Source organism: Chrysemys picta, chromosome 18, assembly GCF_011386835.1.
Source record: "Chrysemys picta bellii isolate R12L10 chromosome 18, ASM1138683v2, whole genome shotgun sequence".
Classification (NCBI taxonomy): Eukaryota; Metazoa; Chordata; order Testudines; family Emydidae; genus Chrysemys; species Chrysemys picta.
In genome coordinates, this window is record NC_088808.1 from 26,333,958 (window position 1) to 26,352,848 (window position 18,891).

The following is an 18,891-nucleotide window of genomic DNA, read 5'->3' on the forward strand; positions in this document are numbered from 1 at the left end:
TAATTGAAATCAATATATTTGAAAATGTAAAAAAATCCAAAAATATTTAAATAAATGGTATTCTATTATTGTTTAATCGTGCGATTAATTGCACGATTAATTTTTTTAATCACATGATTAATTGCAATTAATTTTTTTAATCACTTGACAGCCCTACTGATTATGCAGCTCTTTGCTAAGTTCCTTCAATATGCCCTTTTAGCTCCCTCAGCAGCTTCAGGCTCTAGCCAATGCTAATTTTTATATGCTGAGTTGCGTGGAGTCTGCTAGAATATCAGAAGAGAACAGTTCCATGAGCTATTTCAATTTACAATTTGATATTTTGACAAACCAAAACAAAATTTCCAGTTAAATTTTATTTTAACTAAAGCCTGAGTTTGCAACATGAGTATGGGCTCCAAAAAACCCATGAGCATATGCACATACAACTAACACAACAGAAGCAACATAATGGAACAAGGCTGAGGATACAGAAAGGGAAAGAAAAGACTATTGTTTCTTTCAGGATGAGATGTTAGTGCAATTAGTGCTCCTAAAGCGGGTGCAATGAGCCCCCATACATGTTCACTTGCATGATAACATGGTCTGCCCTGAATATAGTTGTATAAAGAAATACTGTCTTTCACACACAGAACAGGCCCCAGACTCCATCAAAAGTAAGTGCCACCCTTGGCATCTTTCAGCTTCATTTTTCAACCAGAACTGAACTGGTAAATGATATAGGGTGTATAAGTTCTTTCTAGTGATTGTGGAGTGCTTTCTCACAAGAGTTGAAATCTCTGGCAAACAATTTCAGCTTACATGCTTTTTCTTAGAATTACAACACACAGATTTACTGGTTTAAAAATACAGTAATACTAATCACTGGTTAGAATACTTTCTTCTAATGAAAGAATGATTGCAGCTGAAAATATTGCTTCTTTCCTTGATCAGCTGTTACAGCTGAGAATAAAAAATGATCCTTTAAATGAAGTTAATTAATATTTTCTTGGTGGGAGCAATTAGCAGCTACCTATACTAGTAAAAGGTTAGTAATAGAGTACTAGACAGGAAACTGGATTATATTCAGATACACTCATTTAAAAGACACAAGTTTTCATTTGTTCATGCTAAGAAGGAAACAAACTATGACACCAGCATGCCATCCCTAAAATAATGAAGACGCTGAACTATTTCTAAGAAATAATTTGTAAACAGAGCTAACATCTTAAAGTAAAAAAGGAGGAAAACATCACATTTTCATGAAAAAGCAAAACATTTTGATTTTTGTTGCAAATTGATTTTTTGGCATACAGAAAATGCAGGAAAGGTCTCAAGAATAATTTTGTAGGTGAAATCTGTCCTTCATACATCAAAAGGTTTATTGTTACTATTTCACCACAAAAACCTAGCTGTTCAGTGAAATTTCAGCCTGGATTCACTCAGCAAAATGTAGCTATTTGGAGCAGTCTAAAATTTTATCATTTAAACAGTTAATGCACAAGCAAATAGCAACAAATACAGATGCCTGCATGTTAACAGGAGGTTCATCTGCAAGTCAAAACACTGATAGAAAATGGAATGCAAAATCAGATGCTGGCTCCTACATACTGTGTTTTCAAGAAGTCTGCAGATACATAACAGGGATAATATTCCAGTTGCTTTGTTAGCTGATCATCTCTTTCTTCCTTTATCTTTGATTTTCAATTTTTAGAGGAATAATTTGAAAGTTCATATTTTTCTACAAAATTCTCCACATTCTGGAATTTTTACTCCAAATCATGTTTTCGGGTCCCTCTCAGAAAAAATATACGTGGAAAGATGAAAGCTAAGAAAGCATATTTGTATCTTATTCAGAGATTCCAAGGCCTGAAGGGACCATTGTGATCATCTAGTCTGACCTCCTGTATAACACAGGCCATTTAACTTACACAAAATAATTCCTAGAGCAGAACTTTTAGAAAAACATTCACTTTATTCTCTGTAATTTACTCTCACTGTTAGAAATTTATGTTTTATCTTACCTGATCTTCATAGAATATCCTTGGTTCTTCAGTAAACATTATAATAGAACGGTACCACTTCAGGGACAGATGATCCTGGCTGAAAAGAACTTTGTCACAAGTTTGTTTTTATCTTTTAAAAAAATTGGAATAAATTAATTTTCTTTATAAAGATCATCTTTCTACATGACACACTGTGCTATGGAACAATTTGTAATATCAGCGGCTGCAAATAACACAGCTAAGTGTTACTCTCATTCACGTACTCCAAACATAAGTTCAGAGAGAATAAAAATGAATCCTTTTATTTACTTAAAATTATCATCCTAAAACGACCATTGATATCTACCACCTTGCTACAATACAAACCACTGGTTCTTTAACTGAGAAAGGTAAACATGAAGATGGCAAAAAAGCTTCACCCAGTTGGGTTCTGTAGAGAATATTCACCAATATACTCTATTTCCAGCCATATGTTATCACTAAAAGCAGTGTTGTGACATTGCTATAAGGCCTTCAGAGTCATAAGAAAAGAAAAAGGAGAAAATAAGGGACTCAAGATTGTCTTCACTTCAAGTCAATGATGTCTTCATCAAATGAAGTAGTGAGATGAAATGGACTGCTAGATGGTGGGCTCTCCTCCCGGTTTGCTGCAGTATCAGGATCTGAACTAGTGGAAAGGTGACGCCCTTCAGAACTGCTTTCAAAAGAGCTTGAAATTATCCTGCAGGAAGGAAGGCAAAATCTCTGTGAAAACACTTACATCAAAGCAAGAAGCAAATGAACAGTTATCCCTGGGTGCAACCAGGTTAGTTTGAAGATAGATCTATGACCTCGGAATAGTCTGACCCCTCTCTTTTTAACTCTGATTTTTCAGAGTATTCTCTCATATTCCCACCAACCTGGACAATAGAAAATGCACACAAATATCAAGTTTACAGACAATCAAATATCCCTAGCAGTTATTGTTCATGGATGGCATCTTAAATAAATATTTTATATTGTCATTTCTAGTCAAAATATTTAAATCAATTTACTTTTATTCTCTGTAATTTAAAATTGTGTTAATGAAAAAAATCACCAGTCTGTCATGTCTGGGCCAAATCCTGCCTTTTCTCTTCTCAAGTGTAGATTCCATAGTGCACTGAGTATTGCAGGGAGCAGGAGGGCTGAGGGGGAGGCAGTTTAGAGAAATTCTATATACGCAGCAAGGACTGTTGAAAAGAGGGAACAGGGCTTCTTCTCCACCTTGGTGAGGTTCCGCGCTTCTTTCTAGCGGTGGGTCAGGATAGCGTCTCCTCTCTCAGAATCCCCCCCACTCAGTTTATGGTGGGTGGGGAAATTCTGTCTCCAAACGGCCTTCCCATTTCTGGGCCTACTAAGCCCTCACTGCTTCACTGGGGCTTCTGGCCTCCTCGGTGGACATCCAGTGAGAGGAAAAGGGGGGGGGGGGCGCTGGTCCCACCCTCTACTCCGGGCCCCAACCTAGGGACCCAACAAGTAGCAGCCTCACACTCCAGTTTCCAGGAAATCTGCTAGCTTTCCTGGGTTACTTCCCCACCCCCCTTTGGCTTATTGTCCACACTTTGCTTGGGCAGGGTTCCGCCCGACTGTCCTGCCGGGGTAGGGAGAGCCCCTAGTCTCTGGTAATCCTTCTGGGCATGGCAGCACCACACCAAACGCACGGCTCAGTCTCTCCCCTCTGGCAGGGTCCTTTTTTTCAGGTCTTTGGCCCTGGAAGGGTCCTTAGCTCCTGCTTAGGGTAGGGTTTCTCTCCAATCTCTATACCTGTGGAGTTCTCCCTGGTCCTTGTCAGCTTCCGCACCGCTCAGCTCGCCTTCACTCTCACAACACCTATCACCCCCCTGAGTGGCAGTGGGGGAAGGCTTTTAACCCATTCTGGCAGGTTTTTAATTGACTCCAGGTGTCCTAATTAACCTGGAGTAACCCCTGCTCAGTTACCAGGGGAAGAGGGACCTGCTTATCCTGAGGCTAATACCTTCCTTCCTGCACTCTCCTGTAGCTGTCTGGCCTGACACTGTCACACCAGTGAATCCATAATCTGCAAATCTGTTTGCCAAAATCCTTCTGAGGGAGGCCCAAACATGGTTACCTTATCAAGGCCCATTTAGTCTGGTTTTGTTCATAGGTCCATGATTTGGTTCCTAGGTATACAGCCAGATATAATTCAAAAAGGCTATACACACCTAGAAACCAAAGATTATATGAAAATATTGACAATCCTTCGCCAAAATTATTACTGGTCCCAGTTCTGACACTACCGGGGCAGTGTTATGGGCAATTTTTTTAAACGGTTTATAGTTTAAAATCATCATTAGTATTACAGTACAACCCAGCAGCCCCACTGAGGGTCAGGACCCAAGGATTTTGCCCTGTAATTTAGTGTGATTTTTTTTAAATCCTCCTCTTTACCTGTCACTGCTTGTTGACCTTATTGCTCCCTGCTTGTGGTCTGATGGTTTTCGAGGAACCTTCTTTTGCTTCTGTGCTACTTCTGATTTGGGAACTTTCTCATCCAAGAGGCCTCAATAAAGGAATAAAAGACTTAGTTTTCAGAAAAGAGATTCAACATTCATGGGGCTGTTATAGATATAATACCCTTCACTGGCTTCAGACATTGGCTACGTTATGACTGGGTTAGAGTACAGACCTATTGTGTGCATTAGCTAATCAGACACCAGATTACCAAAGTATTTTATGTTTTCTTTAAAGCATGTAGCCTTTTCACAACGAGGCTGTTTTTTCACCAGCTGACATTTTATTTTTGTAATATTTTCTGATATATGTCACTCCAGAAATCTAAATGGGTGACAGAGACTCCAGGTAGTATAATTGGGAATTGATTGTATCAATCAAGAGTCTTTACCCAGCAGTTCTTTGCGTGTCCTGCTTGCAATTTCTTTAATTTCCATACGAGACAAAGATAATGAGTGACTGACAGGAGCTGAGGCAGTAACACTAGACGTTGAGGTGATGATGGCCTTGGGGACTAATGGTGACTTCAGCGGTCGTTCAATGCTCCTCCCAGCCAGGTTACTCAGAGGAATTTTGTATAAGTTTTTATACTGAACTTCACCTGAAACACAGAAAAAACAACCAGAAAGAGATTTTCATATTTTCACAGTAATAATAATTTGACACATTATTTTTTATCACTTGAGTGGTGACAACATGTTCAGCTGGTCATAACAAAGACATGGCCATTTACCTGCAGCGCTTACCATCTAAATAAACAGACGATTGGACATAAAAGTACACTGGAACTAGACAGCGGATGCTGTTAGCAGAGTAGATTTTATAGTGGAGTGACGACAGCATTTTATTGATACAGAGCACAAGATGAGGGGAAAACAGGGATTGCTGTTCCCTTTGTTAAAATAGTTTATATGCAAGCTGAAGACAATGGGGATGCAAGCTCCTCTTTTCAATGTTACCATCAGAGTTCCAGTATGAGCAACTGGGCAGTAACTTCACAGGGACATGTGTACCCCTCGGTAGCCCTGCTTTCTTTGGTAGCATTGCTTAAACTAATAATGTTACTAGTACTTTATAACTCTGAAACTGTGCTATAAGTTCTTCTTCGAGTGATGGTCCCTATGTGGATTCCAATCACGGATGGGCATGCGTGCCATGCGCCGGAGCTGTTCATATTCGTGTCTGTTGATTCGCATGTGCATCCAACGCATGGCGCGTCCAAGGCTTTAAGAAGCTGTGCGGGTCGACGACACTCCAGTTCCCTTTTACCGCTGCCATAGTCAGAACCCTCATTTCTCTATCTTCATTGCTATTCTTTCAAAAATTACAGTCTTCGATGGTATATTGTATATAGTTAGTTATAGAGTAGTTATCCATCTTCATTTTCCCTTACCTCGTAGTTGTTAGTTTAGTTAAGAATTAGCTGTAGGAATTCCCAGAACACCGAAGGTGCCTATACTGTCTGGGTGAAGCTCACGTAGCTACATGCTTCTCCATCTGCTGCTCCTTCCCGCCTAGAACTCAGGAAGCTTGTGAGCTTCATCTCCGCAAATTCCTAAGGGAGGGTGCTATGCATCCACGCCCTCCATAGGAACCGGCACCAAAGGACTGCCATTCCGCCTGGCGGTCAGTTCTGCTCCAGGCCCATCCTACCCAGCACCAGTGGCACCTCCACATCCTTCAAAGCACCATGCTCATAAGAAGCACTCGCATGGACACAAGGGCAGATCCCCGATGGGGACTGCTCCGAAGGACAGCGTTTCCTCCCTGAGCTGTGCCAGGACAGGTGAAAAGTTGCGCGCAGAAGAGGAGGTCCTCCAGTTAAGAAGTCCCGCTTGGAGCATAAGTCTTGGCACCCTGTTCCTGCAATGACAACTTTGACCAGGCGGCACTTCAGCCTTCACCACCGTCACCGTCCACTCTGCCAGGACCGTTGGGGTCTCCCTCCCGGCCCTGCGCACACTAGGATGCCTGTCCCCATTAACACCCACAGCTGTTTGTGGGCTCTCCAACGCACTGCTCCGATGGCTCTGCCTCTGCTGGAACCATCTTTGGGCTTGGACTGGTCCTCCGAGGTGGAACTGCCTTTCTCTCCTGTCCGCTCATACAGCCTGGATACTAGAGGACCACCCTATCCTTCACCTTATGGGCACTTTGCAGATCCTTGGTTCACCTATCCAAGGGAACCATCGGTTCCAAGCGACCCATACGCCTGGCCCTATTGGGCAGCTTGGGACCCATACCAATGGTGGATGCATCACCAACGTTCTCTGTCGACTACTGCAACCTATTACCCTCCTGCGGATGCCTCCATTCCACTGGACCTGCCCGCACCAATGGCGCCTCTGGAAGTGCTGGCACCATCGGTCAACACCAGTGCCTCCTCCATCCTGGATGATACTCTCATACCCTCCCCACCCGCTCTCCTACAGATGACCATGTCTAATATCAAGCCTTCTTGCGATGCATGGCCAATGGTCACAATCTGCCCACAGAGGACATCCAGGACCCTCAGGATCAATTCCTGGATATCCTTCAGCCTTCAGGCTCCACTCGCAATGCCCTGCCCATCCCTAATGTCATTCTCCAGCTGGCATCATGTACACCTACCCTGAAAACAGTGGAACGTTGCTACTTTGTGCCAATCAAGGGTATGGACTTCCTTTTCCAACACCCACTCCGTAACTCCTTGGTAGTCCAAGTGGCCATGGAGCACGCCCAACACCACCACCTCCGCTCTACCCCACTGGATCGTGCAGCCAAAAAACTTGACCTTATTGGGCATAAAGTCTATTCCTCAGCAGGAAGACAATTCTGCATTACCAGTTACGAAGCCATACTGGCCAAGTCTGATTCCCACTCACACGCAACACTGGCCCAATTAATTGAATTCCTCCTCCCAGATAAGCAGCAGGAATTCCAATTTCTAGTTGATGAGGGCAGAGTGGATGCTGCCAACACCGCTTCCCAGTCACTGGCCCCCGGGGGTGGTACTTCATGGTGACTCATGGCTTCAGTCAAGCAGTTGTCAGATGGAGGTCCAAACAACTTTGCAGGATCTTCCCTTCGACAACAACAAACTATTCAGTGATAAAACAGATGAATCCCTTCACTCCCTCAAGGGCTCTAGAGCCACCTGCCACTCCCTAGGCCTCTACACCCCGGACTCCACACATTGTCAAAACTTGTCTTCCTCCTGCCCTCGCCAAACCACCTACAAGGCTTACCAGCCTTACCCTCAGCACCAACCCGAACACCCTCGTCGCCGACCATGCTCCCAGCGTCTGTGACAATTTTCAGCTTCTATCTCAGCTGCCTCCATGTTTGCCCATCGCACCCCTAGTCAAAACTTTTGACTCCTGTACAGAGAACTGCAAACTTTCCTCCAACCCACCGACTACGCCCCATGTCATCTTTGGCAGCCGCCTTACCCTTTTTGCTCACTCCTGGGCCTCAATTACCACCAATCGGGGTGTTGGATATTGTCCGCCGGGGCTACCTCAGAGTTTCTTCCTTTCCTCACCGCCACTCTTCCAGTGGTTGCACTTTGGACCCCTCCCAATATCACTTCTTCCACCAGGAAGCAAATGCCCTTCTGCAAAGGGTGCTATAGAGCCAGTCTCACACCGCTATCGCGGCCATTGTTTTTAGTCCCCCTATTGCCTCATACCGAAGAAAGGGGGTGGCATTTGCCCTATCCTGGACCTCGGATTGCTCAACTAATTTATCCGCAAGTTCCGCTTCCAGATGGTTACACTCCCCCTGATACTTCTGTGTCTCCTCAAAGGAGCCTGGTTCGCGGATCTTGATATAAAGGATGCCTATTTTCATATCGACATTCATTCCACCCACTGCACATTTCTTCGCTTCGTCGTAGGTGATTCTCATTACCAATTAAAGGTCCTCCCCTTTGACATCGCTACGGCACCCAAGGTATTTACCTAGGTCTTCGCCATCATTGCAGCCTATATGCGCCGTCTGGGTCATTCCCTTTTTCTCTACCTCGATGACTGGCTCTTTGTTGCACCCTCTCACACTCTGCTGCTATATTTCTGACTGCTACACTCTCTCCGATGTTCCCGCGCCATCTGGGGTCATGGCTCATTCCACGCAAGCTCAAGACACTACGTCGGGCCTCCTCGCAGACGTTCCATGGTAGGACATCTGTTATGCGGCCACCTGGTCCTCTGTCCACACTTTTGCCAAGCATTATGCTATTGTCCCAGCTGCATTGACAGACATTGCCATTGGGCAAGCAGTTTTGCACACTAACTACTGTTGAGCCCTCGCACCTGCCTCCACGCTGATTACTGCTTGCTACTCTTCCACGATTGGAATCCACATAGGAACCATCACTCAAAGAAGAAGAGAAAGTTGCTTACTGTAACTGAAGGTTCTTCGGGATGTATGCTCCCTATCTGGATTCTATATTCACCCTTCATCCCCTCCACTTCCCTCACTACTGCAGCGTTAGAGGGAACTGGAGCAGCGTTGACCCACATAGCTTCTTAACACCTCGGACACAACACGAGGTCGACACACAATGCACATGCAGGTCAACGGACAGTACTATGAACAGTACCGGCTCCGGCGCATGGCACACATGCACACTTGCAATTGGAATCCAGACAGGGACCACACGTCTTGAAGAACTATAGGCAGCGAATTATATGGGCCCATGGTGCCCATTCTCCATCAATATTTATGAAGGTGGGCCCAGCTCCACCAATGTTTGGGCCCCAGGCCCCGAGCTTCAGGGGACCCTGTGCCATGGGACGGCAACGTGGGGCGCTCTCACCTCGGGGGCAGCTCCCCTGCCTCCCCACAAGCAGCTTCCCCCGTCCCCGGAGTCGCTGCATGCTGCGGAGAGGCCCCAGCGCTGATCCGGCTCGCAGCCCATTGGCCGGGAACCCTGGCCAATGGGAGCTGCAGGGACCGACGCCAGAGCTGCCTGGCCATGCCTCCACAGCAGGAACGGGGAGGGAGCTGCAGACAGAGAGAGCCTCAGTCACTGTCAGAGACACACAGACACAGTCGGGGAGTTGTGGGGCCAGACAGATGGAGCCGTGGGTGGGGGGAAAGGAGCAGTGATGGACACCCCGGGGCTGGCATAAAATACACAGTACAGAGGGAGCTTCCTGAGGGGGCTATAGCAACAGCCCCCTGCAGAGCAGACCAGGGGTGTGGCTGGCTCTGTCCATCATTCCCCCCCGGCCCCACAGAGACCCATACAACCCTCTACCCCCCTGAGAGATCCCCAACGGTCCCTGTGCCCCTGTCACACCTCTCCAGAGAGCCCCCCCTTCGTGCCAGACAACTCCCCTCCCCCACTGCCTCCCCTGCTCCAGAGCTCCCTACAATCTCCCCCGAGCCCACCAGGGATAAGGGGTGGTTTGGTGGAGGTGAACTGAACTGCAACGTGTAGCCCTTGGAAATGGTGTTGAGGACCCAGCAGTCCAAGGTTATTTGTGACAATTCCCCATGGAAGGCAGATAAACGGTTGCCGAACACAAACTTTATTGATAGGGGGGTTTCCATGGCAACTGCCTTGGTGCCCCCCTGCAAATAGTCAAAACTGCCTCTTTCCCTTAGAAGGCCCAGGCAGTGGTGCAGAGCGGGACTGTCGTTGAGGCCAGCGCTTTTGGTCTCTCAGCCTCTTGTAAGGGGGCTCATATCTGCTCTGTGCAGGGTGAGCTGACATCTGCGGTTTGGCCTTGTCCTTAGCTGGAGGGACGTAGAGGCTCACGGTCTGCAGGGTGGTACGAGAGTCTTTCATCCCGTGCAGCCTGGCGTCTGTCTGTTCGGCGAATAGGGCCTTCCCATTGAATGGCAGGTCCTACGTGAGGGACTGAGCCTCCGCCGAAAGCCCGGACAGGAGGAGCCACGACGCCCTGTGCATGGAGATCGCGGAGGACATCGAGCGAGCCGCCGTATCTGCCGCCACCTGCAGGGCTGCTTTGGCTGCTGTCGCCCCCTCGTCCACCAATGCCTTAAAGTCCTTCCTATCCCACTCGAGGAGGAGTGGCTCGAACTTTGGCAGGGACTCCCATAAATTAAAATCATATCGGCTCAGTAAGGTCTGATGGTTGGCCACCCTGAGCTAGAAACTTGAAGAGGAGTAAAGTTTTCTACCAAAAGAGTCTAGTCCCCTAGCGTCTTTATTCTTGGTGGTGGGCGCGGGGTGGCCCTGCCGCTCCTGGTGTTCACCAATTCCGCCACCAGAGAGTTAGGTGCCGGGTGAGAGTATAGGTATTCGTGGTTCTTGGCCGGCACAAAATACTTCCTCTCAGCCTTCTTGCAAATCGGGGCCAGAGAGGCAGGAGTTAACCACAGGGCATTGGAGATGTTGGCTACTCCTTGGTGAAGGGGTAAGGCCACACGGCCCGGCACCGAGGGGGACAGTATATTGAAGAGGGAATCGGACGGGGCCCTCCATCGCCTCGGCCTGCAGCTGGAGGCTCGACGCCACCCACTTTACAGGTCTTGATGAGCCCTGAAGTCTTCCTGTGGAGCAGAGGGTTGCGGTGCCGTGATGGTATCATCCGGTGCAGGAGAGGAGGCTGGCACGGGGCTGTGGGCCGCAACTGGTGCCGGGGGATCAACCCCCAGGTCGGAGTCTGGGCATGGAGCCGACAACTCATGATCTGTTGATTTGTCCCTTGGCCTAGATAGCGAGGCCGATGGGGCCTCGGACACCCCGGCCACCGAGCGGGTTTCCACCTGGGTGGGCATTGGCGGTCATGGTGCCCATTGACACAATTGTCCCTGTCACGGGGCCCCTTACCACTGTCCATGCTGCGGGCCAGGTGGCACTATCTGGTCCGGCTGATCATACGGCCCAGAGAGGGGCGGCTGGGTGCCAAGGCCGAGATCACCACCGATCGAACAGTACCATAGGAGTGGTGGGAGCGACAGTGCCTACGGTGCAGTCTTCCACAGGACCGGGACCTCGATGTTGAGGACCGGTACCCCCCGGAAGTACTGCTCTGAGATTCGCTTCGACGCCTGGAGCTGCAGTGCCGTGGTGCCGGTGACGCATGTCGGGAGCCCTGTGTGTGATGTCTGGCAGAGCAGGAGCTCGAGCGGGCGCGTCGACGTCGGTCGCGCTGAGACTGGCTATGATAGCTGCGTTGTGAAGAGTAGCGCCTTCAACACCTATCTCGGTGCCTGCGCCCGCTGCTGTGTGCCGTGGAGGGGCCCCAAGACTCCTGCCCGGATGGCACCGAACCGGGTCACCTGGCTGGCATCGAGGGTGGTGGACGCGAACTGCAAGTGGACATGTCGCTGCGTGCTGAACAAGGTGGAGAGCAATCTTTGGAGTGAGAGCTGCGCCGTACCAGGTAGGCCTGTCGAGCACCCAGTGGCGGTTTGCCTTGGGACCGGGGGCCCGCCACTGGCGGTGCCCCAGACACCAGCAAGCTCAAAATGACTCGAGCGGCCCATAGAGCCTCCGGCGTCAATGGGATCCGGACCGCAGGAGAGGCACGTGTAGACACTATCGGGCTACTCCGCTCAGCATGAGTTGGAGGTTTCAAGCCTGGGGGGGACCAAGGCTGCCCAATGCGAGACCAGCCTCTCCCCCTCCCTTCTCTCGGCACCGCTGCGAAGTCAAGCTCTTCCTTTGCTTCTTGGAAGGGGAGTGGTGCCGACTGGGGGAGGAGGCTCTGCTCGGCGTACTGGAGTTGGAGCCAGCGCCGATTCCATGAGGAGAGTGCGAAGTCTGATGTCCCTCTCCTTCTTAGTTTGTGGCTTAAAAGACCTGCAGATCTTGCAGCGTTCACTAACGTGAGTTTCGCCCAAGCAGCAGAGACACTCAGCATGCAGATCATTCCTTGGCATGAAACGGCGACAGGAGTCGCACGTCTTGAAGCCTGGGGCACGGGGCATGCCCCGGGCCAACTAACAACTGAAAAACTACTTTCTATGAGCTACTAATAACTAGCTAAAGGTACCACTAAGATCAACTGGAAAGGCTGCAGCAGAGCTGGAGCAAGAAGTTCTGACGCATCTTCACTGGCGACAAGAAAGAACTGAGAGGGGGGAGAGCGCACGGTTCCCCTTATAGCATGATACAGAGGCACCACTCCAGGGGTCGTGGGGGGTGCTCCCCCCCTACGGGTACTGCTAAGGGAAAAACTTCCGGCACCAGTGCACGTGATGCGCACGCACACCTACTGTGGAATACACATGAGCAAGCACTCAAAGAAGAACTGGTTGTTTTTTTAACCAATGTTGTCTTCTTCCTGTATTGTCGGTTTTGAGGCATCTAGTAATGTGTTTTAAAACAATTCCTAATTATCATACACATTTTTCTGATGAAATTCTTCCTCATAGCTGATTTGGCTAATTGTTTTCAGCCTTGCAAAACTGGGCCTTTTTAAAAGCATCAGATATACATCTGTCTGGTCTAAACTTTATTCTGTTTGTACATTATAAATGTGATCAAGTCAAGATCACTTGTAGCTAAGTTACCATTAATTTTTAGTTCTGTGATCAGGTCCTCTTTATCTGTCAAAACGAGGTCTAATATAGAATTTCCCTGTGTTGGCTGCAACTATTTTTGAATTAGGAAACTGTCATCCACAATGTTTAGAAATTCCAAGGATGTTTTAGTATCAACAGCATGAAACCTCTAGCATAGGTCACAAAATGAAGTCTCCCATGATCACAGTTTCCCCCCCCCTACACATTATAGATAGATGTGTAAAGAGTCAGTCATCCTGTTCCCGAGTGTGATATGGGGGGGTCTGTAGCAGCCATCAACTCGTATCCCATCTTGTGCTTTATCTGTTAGGACAGCAGTTCTCAACCAGGGATACAGGGTCCCCTGAGGGGCCGTGAGCAGGTTTTAGGGGGTCTGCCAAAACAGGGCCAGCATTAGACTCACTGGGACCCAGGGCAGAAAGCCGAATTCTGAGCCATGCTGCTCGCGGCTGAAGCTGAAGCCCAAGCCTCTCCTTCCCAGGCTAAAGCCGAAGCCTGAGCAACTTAGCTTTGTGGGGTCCCCTGTGGCGTGCGCGAGGCCCTGGGCAATTGTTTTCCTTGCTACCCCCTAATGCCGGCCCTGACTTTTAATCTACTGAAAAACAGTTGTTGTGGCATGGATGGGCCGTAGAATTTTTATAGCATGTTGGGGGAGCCTCAGAAGGACAAAGGTTAAGAACCTCTGTGTTAGGATACTGAGACATAACCAAGATAATTTTCTTCTGAGTTATCAGTGACTTGGAACCGTTAATGTTTGACAGAGTTTTACTCCCTCTCCCCTTTTGCCCACTCAGTCCTTCATAAATGGGTTATAACCATTGATTTTAACATTCCAGTTGTCTGAATCATCCCACCAAGTTTCAGTAATACAACTACAGTACATCAAATTTATGCTGATAAATGAGCAATTCTAATTCCTCTTGTTTGTTCCCAGGCTCCTCACATTAGTATATAGGCAATTCAATAATTTCTTCTTTTCATATCCTTTGGCTCCTTGATTAATTTTGTTTTCAACATCTCGACTGTGTGCTGAGTGCTCATATCTTCCCTCATTTTACACTTCCGTAGTCTGACCAACTGTATATCACAGGCCATTACATTTCATCCAGTTACACCTGTAATGAGCCCAAAAACTTATGTTTAAATAAAGCACATCTTCCAGAAAGGTATCCAGTCTTGATTTGAAGACATGAAGATGGAGAATCCACCACTTCTCTTGGTAGTTTGTTCTAATGGTTAATTGCTCTCATAATTAAAAATGTGTGCCTTGTTTCTAATATGAATTTGTATGGCTTCAGTTTCTAGTCATTGGGTTCTTGTTATGCGAAAGAATGTAGGCAATACTTACAGGACAGGTGACACTATCCTGAGAAGCAGTGACTCTGAAAAAGATTTGGGGGTCCTGGTGGATAATCATCTGAGCATAAGCTCCCAATGTGGCACAGGACCCAAAAGAGCTAATGCAATCCTGGTATGCATAAACAGGGGAACCCCAGTAGGAACAAAGAAGTAATTTTACCTCAGCATTTGGCACTGGTGCAACCACTGCTGGAATATCGTGTCCAGTTCTGGTTCCCACAATTCAAGAAGGATGTTGATAAATTGGAGAGAGTTCAGAGAAGAGCCATGAGAATGATTAAAGGATTAGAAAACATTCCTTATGACTCAAGGAATAGATTCCCTCAATCTATTTAGCTTAAGGTGAAGCTAAGAGGAGGTTAAGAGATGACTTGATTACAACCTATAAATAACCACATGGGTAACAAATTATAGAATTGTAGCACCTGAAGGGACCTTGAGAGGCCATCTAGTCCAGTTCCCTGTACTTGTGGCAGGACTAAGTATTATCTAGACCAGTGGTTCTGAACCTGCGGCCCAATCAGCACAGAGCTGCAACCCATGTGACATCCTTAGGGCCATTCTGGTAGTATTGGATGTGGCCCACAAAGGCAAAAAGGTTGAGAACCACTAATCTAGACCATCCCTGACAAGTGTCTGTCCAACCTGCTCTTAAAAATCCCCAATGATGGAGATTCCACAACCTCCTAGGCAATTTATTCCAGTGCTTATCCACTCTGACAGTTAGGAAGTTTTTTCTAATATCCAACCTAAACCGCCCTTGCTGCAATTTAAGCCCATTGCTTCTTGTCCTACCCTCAGAGGTTAAGAGTTTTTAAGCACTGGAATAAATTGCCTAGGGAGGTTGTGGAATCTCCATCATTGGGGATTTTTAAGAGCAGGTTGGACAAACACCTGTCAGGGATGGTCTAGATAATACTTAGTCCTGCCTTGACTGCAGGGGACTGAACTAGATCACCTCTCGAGGTCCCTTCCAGTTCTATGATTCCATTTTGGTTCACCATGCCACCACACTCTCCAGGATCAAATGCCTCCTTAGGAGACACTTCTTTTGTGAGGCCTACAATAATTAATGCTGCATATTTGTCAAGGGTATGACTCCTACTACAAAAACTGGGAGGTACAATTTATTTTTTTACTAATTTATTTTTTACAGCACCTACTGGCCTCAACCAAGAATCAGGGCCCCATGACACTGGAAGCTGTACAATACTGGAAGCTGTACACACACATAGCAAGACACCATCCTTGCCCCAAAGAGCCAACAGTGTGAATAGGCAAGACAGAGTAGTATCATTATACCATTCTACAGATGGGGAACTGCTGCACACAGAGATGAGATGACTTACTGTAGGTCACACGGAGTCTGTGGTCAAGGCAGTAACTGAACCCAGCTTTCTTGAGTCCTAGGCCAATGCTTTAATCCACAAGGCCATGACCTTGCTTTCTGAAAAACTTTATGGTCTTGTCATGCTGCCCAGCCCACTCCTGAGCAAGACTCCCTCATTGATCTTACGATGTTGGCTTTATAATATCTACAGTGTAGTGGAGTGTGGATTTCAAATAATCTAAAGTATGGCTTTTAAATAATTTTTTCTGGGAAACTAAAGGATATTTGACTTTTTTCATAATTTTCTAGGACAAACAGCTTTTACTATTCAATAAGTATTAGGTGCCTTTTTAAACAAAGGACAGTTATCTTTTCCATAACTGGCATTTTTCGAGGTATGTCGCTCATGTCCATTCCATGTTAAATGTGTGTGCTCACCACATGCACCGGTGCCAGAAGTTTTTCCCTCAGTGGTATCCGCAGGGGAGTGGCGCACACATGCTGCAATATAAGGGGCACTGCCGGCTCCTCCCACCCTCTATTCCCTCTTGCCAACAGTGGGGAAGGAGGGCGGGTCATAGAATGGACATGAGCAACACATCTCGAAGAACACCAGTTATGGAAAAGGTAACTGTCTTTTCTTCTTCAGGTACTTGCTCATGTCCATTCCATGTTGACTCCCAAGAAGTACCAACAGAGGTGAGTAGGAGTTCATGGATGTGTAGCCTGTAACAGCTCTGCCTAATCAAGTGTCGTCCCTGGCCTGCTGGGTGATGGTGTAGTGTGCCACGAACGTGTGAACTGAAGACCACGTTGCGCTCTCATTGAGTGGGCCTTCACTAACGGCGGTGGCTAAACCTGCGCCAACTCATAACAGGTCTGGATGTAGGAAGTGATCCAATTGGAGATCCTCTGAGAGGACACTGGCAGGCCCTTCATCCTGTCCACTGTTGCAATGAAGAGCTGTGTCGACCTGCAAAAGGGCTTGATATGCTCCAGGTAAAACGCTAAGGCAAGTTGGATGTCCAGCCGCCTCTCCTCATTCGTCTTGTGCGGCTTAGGACAGAACACCGGGAAGAAGATTTCCTTTTTGATATGGAAGGAAGACACCACCTTCGACAGGAAGGCCAGCTGGGGTCACAGCTGTACCTTGTCTTTATAGAAAACCGTATCTGGCAGTTCCAGCTAGCCGATGTCACTGCCACAAGGAAGGCAACTTTCCACGATAGGTGAGAAAGGGAACAAGAGCCCAAGGGCTCAAAGGGCGGACCCGTGAGTCTGAAGAGAACCAGATTGAGATCCCACTGTGGGACAGGATCTCTAACAGGAGGGAGGAGCCTTTTGAGGCCTTTCAGGAACCTGACAGACATCTCATGCGAGAACATCAATCTACCCTGGATCAGTGGATGAAAAGCTGAGATGGCACCTAGATGAACCTTGATAGACAAGAGGGCCAGGCCCTGATTTTTCAGGAGGAGCAGGTATTCCAAGATTGACTGCAGCGAAGAGTGCGTTGGGGAGACTTAGCCAGGTAAGTTGCCCTAGTGGAGGGTTTTCTACTTCCCAAAAGGACTGCTGCACCTCCCTGGAGCAGGCTTGCTCCTCTGGGTTCAACCATGCAGCATCCACACCATGAGGTGGAGGGAGGCAAGGTTGGGGTGCAGGAGGCCACCGTGGTCTTGCGAGAGCAGCCTCCGTCTCAGGTGGACGGGAGACCATGGCAGAGGACTTGTCAGAGACTCCTGACACTGACTTATGCCTTTGGGGCAGCTGCGTGAACCCCACAGGTTCCAAGGGTGCCACAGCATGGGCCATTGACCCTGTGGCCACGGTAGTGCTGACAGTGCCACAGGGAGAACCGGTGTCGCCAGTGGAGGACCTTGCCCCACCTATAGGGGTTCTTGGTCCAACTCCGAGTCCAGGGATGGAGGGCCATGTTCCGGAGATCGGGACCACACCAAGACTGACCAGGCGTCTTGGTCCCGGCTGTGTCCACCGCCACACTCCAAGTGGGATCTGTATGCGGGAGACGATCCACCGCGTCAAGATCCTGGTGACTGGTGTCAGCATTTGGCGGATCCACGACAGTACCACGGCGATCTACACCAAGCAGTTCCCAACCGGTTTCGGCCTATAGAACGGAAGCAGGAGCAAGAGAGTGACCAATGCCGCGATGACGAGCGTCGATGCTGGTATAGCAACCTCTGGCTATAGGTCAGTGACAGGTACCGAGAAGTCCTGACGGAGGTTACCGCTACAGCAGCAGCAATCCGAAGGTGAGCAACCCTCCCGGGACCGGGGTCGCGGGGATGAACGTGCCTCAGTAGGGCTATGCCATATTACCGGTGATTGAGGCTTTGATCCTGCAGAGTGATGGCCGGAGTCCGGAGACCTGTGCTGAGGGCTCCAATTGGTATGTAGCCCTATGTCCGAGATGTGGTGGCTCTGTGCGGGCGAGCACTGGTGGGATGCTCCCTGACATGGTGAGCGGTACTGCATTGATGGGGATTGAGGGGGTGGTACAAGGGCAGGCTTACCCCTTGATTTGGGAGCTGTAGTCGCCGGTGTGGGCAGCACCGGGAGGGACAAGATATCCTGTGCTGCCTGTAGGGCCTCTGGGGTCGACGGCATTGCCAGGTGCCGGACTGCCATGCTGCTGTCCAGGGTGGCTGGCACATCCTGGGATGGGCTAACCTGCTCAACTGAAGCTGGGGCCCCACTCCCACTTGGAGGCAATGAGCCACCGTTCATTGTGTCTAGGCTCGCCTCCTTCCCTCTCCTTGCCCTTGCGAGCAGGAGACTGACCTCTCCCGGTCTTCCCCTTTTTACTGGTTGGTGCCGGGGAGGTGGATTGTCATCTGTCTGATGATCGTACCCACGGGCCGCTCCACACTGACGTCACAGTGCTGGATGCGGAGTTTGATCTCTGCTGCCCCGGTGCTGGAGTCAGCGCCGACTCCATAAGGAGTGCTTCAAGTCGGATGTCCCGCTCTTTCTTAGTGCGAGGCTTAAAGCTCTTGCAGATTCGACACCTGTTGCTGACATGAGATTCTCCCAAACACCTTAAACAACTGGTGTTGGGGGGTCACTGATGGGCATGGGTTTCTTACAGCAGTAGCAGTTCTTAAAGCCCAGGGAGCGGGCATGCTCCATCCCAAGCCTAAGTCCCATCTGGGACAACTAAAACTAACTAAAACACACTAAGGGAACTAATACTAGTTGATATAACTATGTACAATA

General features: G+C 48.4%; 1 protein-coding gene across 18 annotated transcripts in view; it reads right to left on the reverse strand.

Annotated features, from left to right (window-relative positions):
* Nucleotides 1-18,891, reverse strand: part of GARNL3 (GTPase activating Rap/RanGAP domain like 3) — a 207,732-nt gene that overhangs the window by 6,555 nt on the left and 182,286 nt on the right. For 12 of the 18 annotated variants that reach the window (XR_006175434.2, XM_042854464.2, XM_042854456.2 and 9 more), the window contains 4 exons: nucleotides 4,870-5,079; nucleotides 4,416-4,527; nucleotides 2,554-2,706; nucleotides 2,004-2,082 (listed from right to left, as the gene is read on the reverse strand). Coding sequence is in view for 16 of the 18 variants with exons in the window: in XM_042854464.2 (XP_042710398.1) it covers nucleotides 2,004-2,082; nucleotides 2,554-2,706; nucleotides 4,416-4,527; nucleotides 4,870-5,079 (554 nt within the window). In the remaining 2 variants the exon portion in view is untranslated. Of the gene's footprint in view, nucleotides 1-2,003; nucleotides 2,083-2,260; nucleotides 2,707-4,415; nucleotides 4,528-4,869; nucleotides 5,080-18,891 lie in introns of those variants that run through there. The other 6 variants (XR_010593743.1, XM_065572716.1, XM_065572718.1 and 3 more) reach the window with 1 other exon arrangement.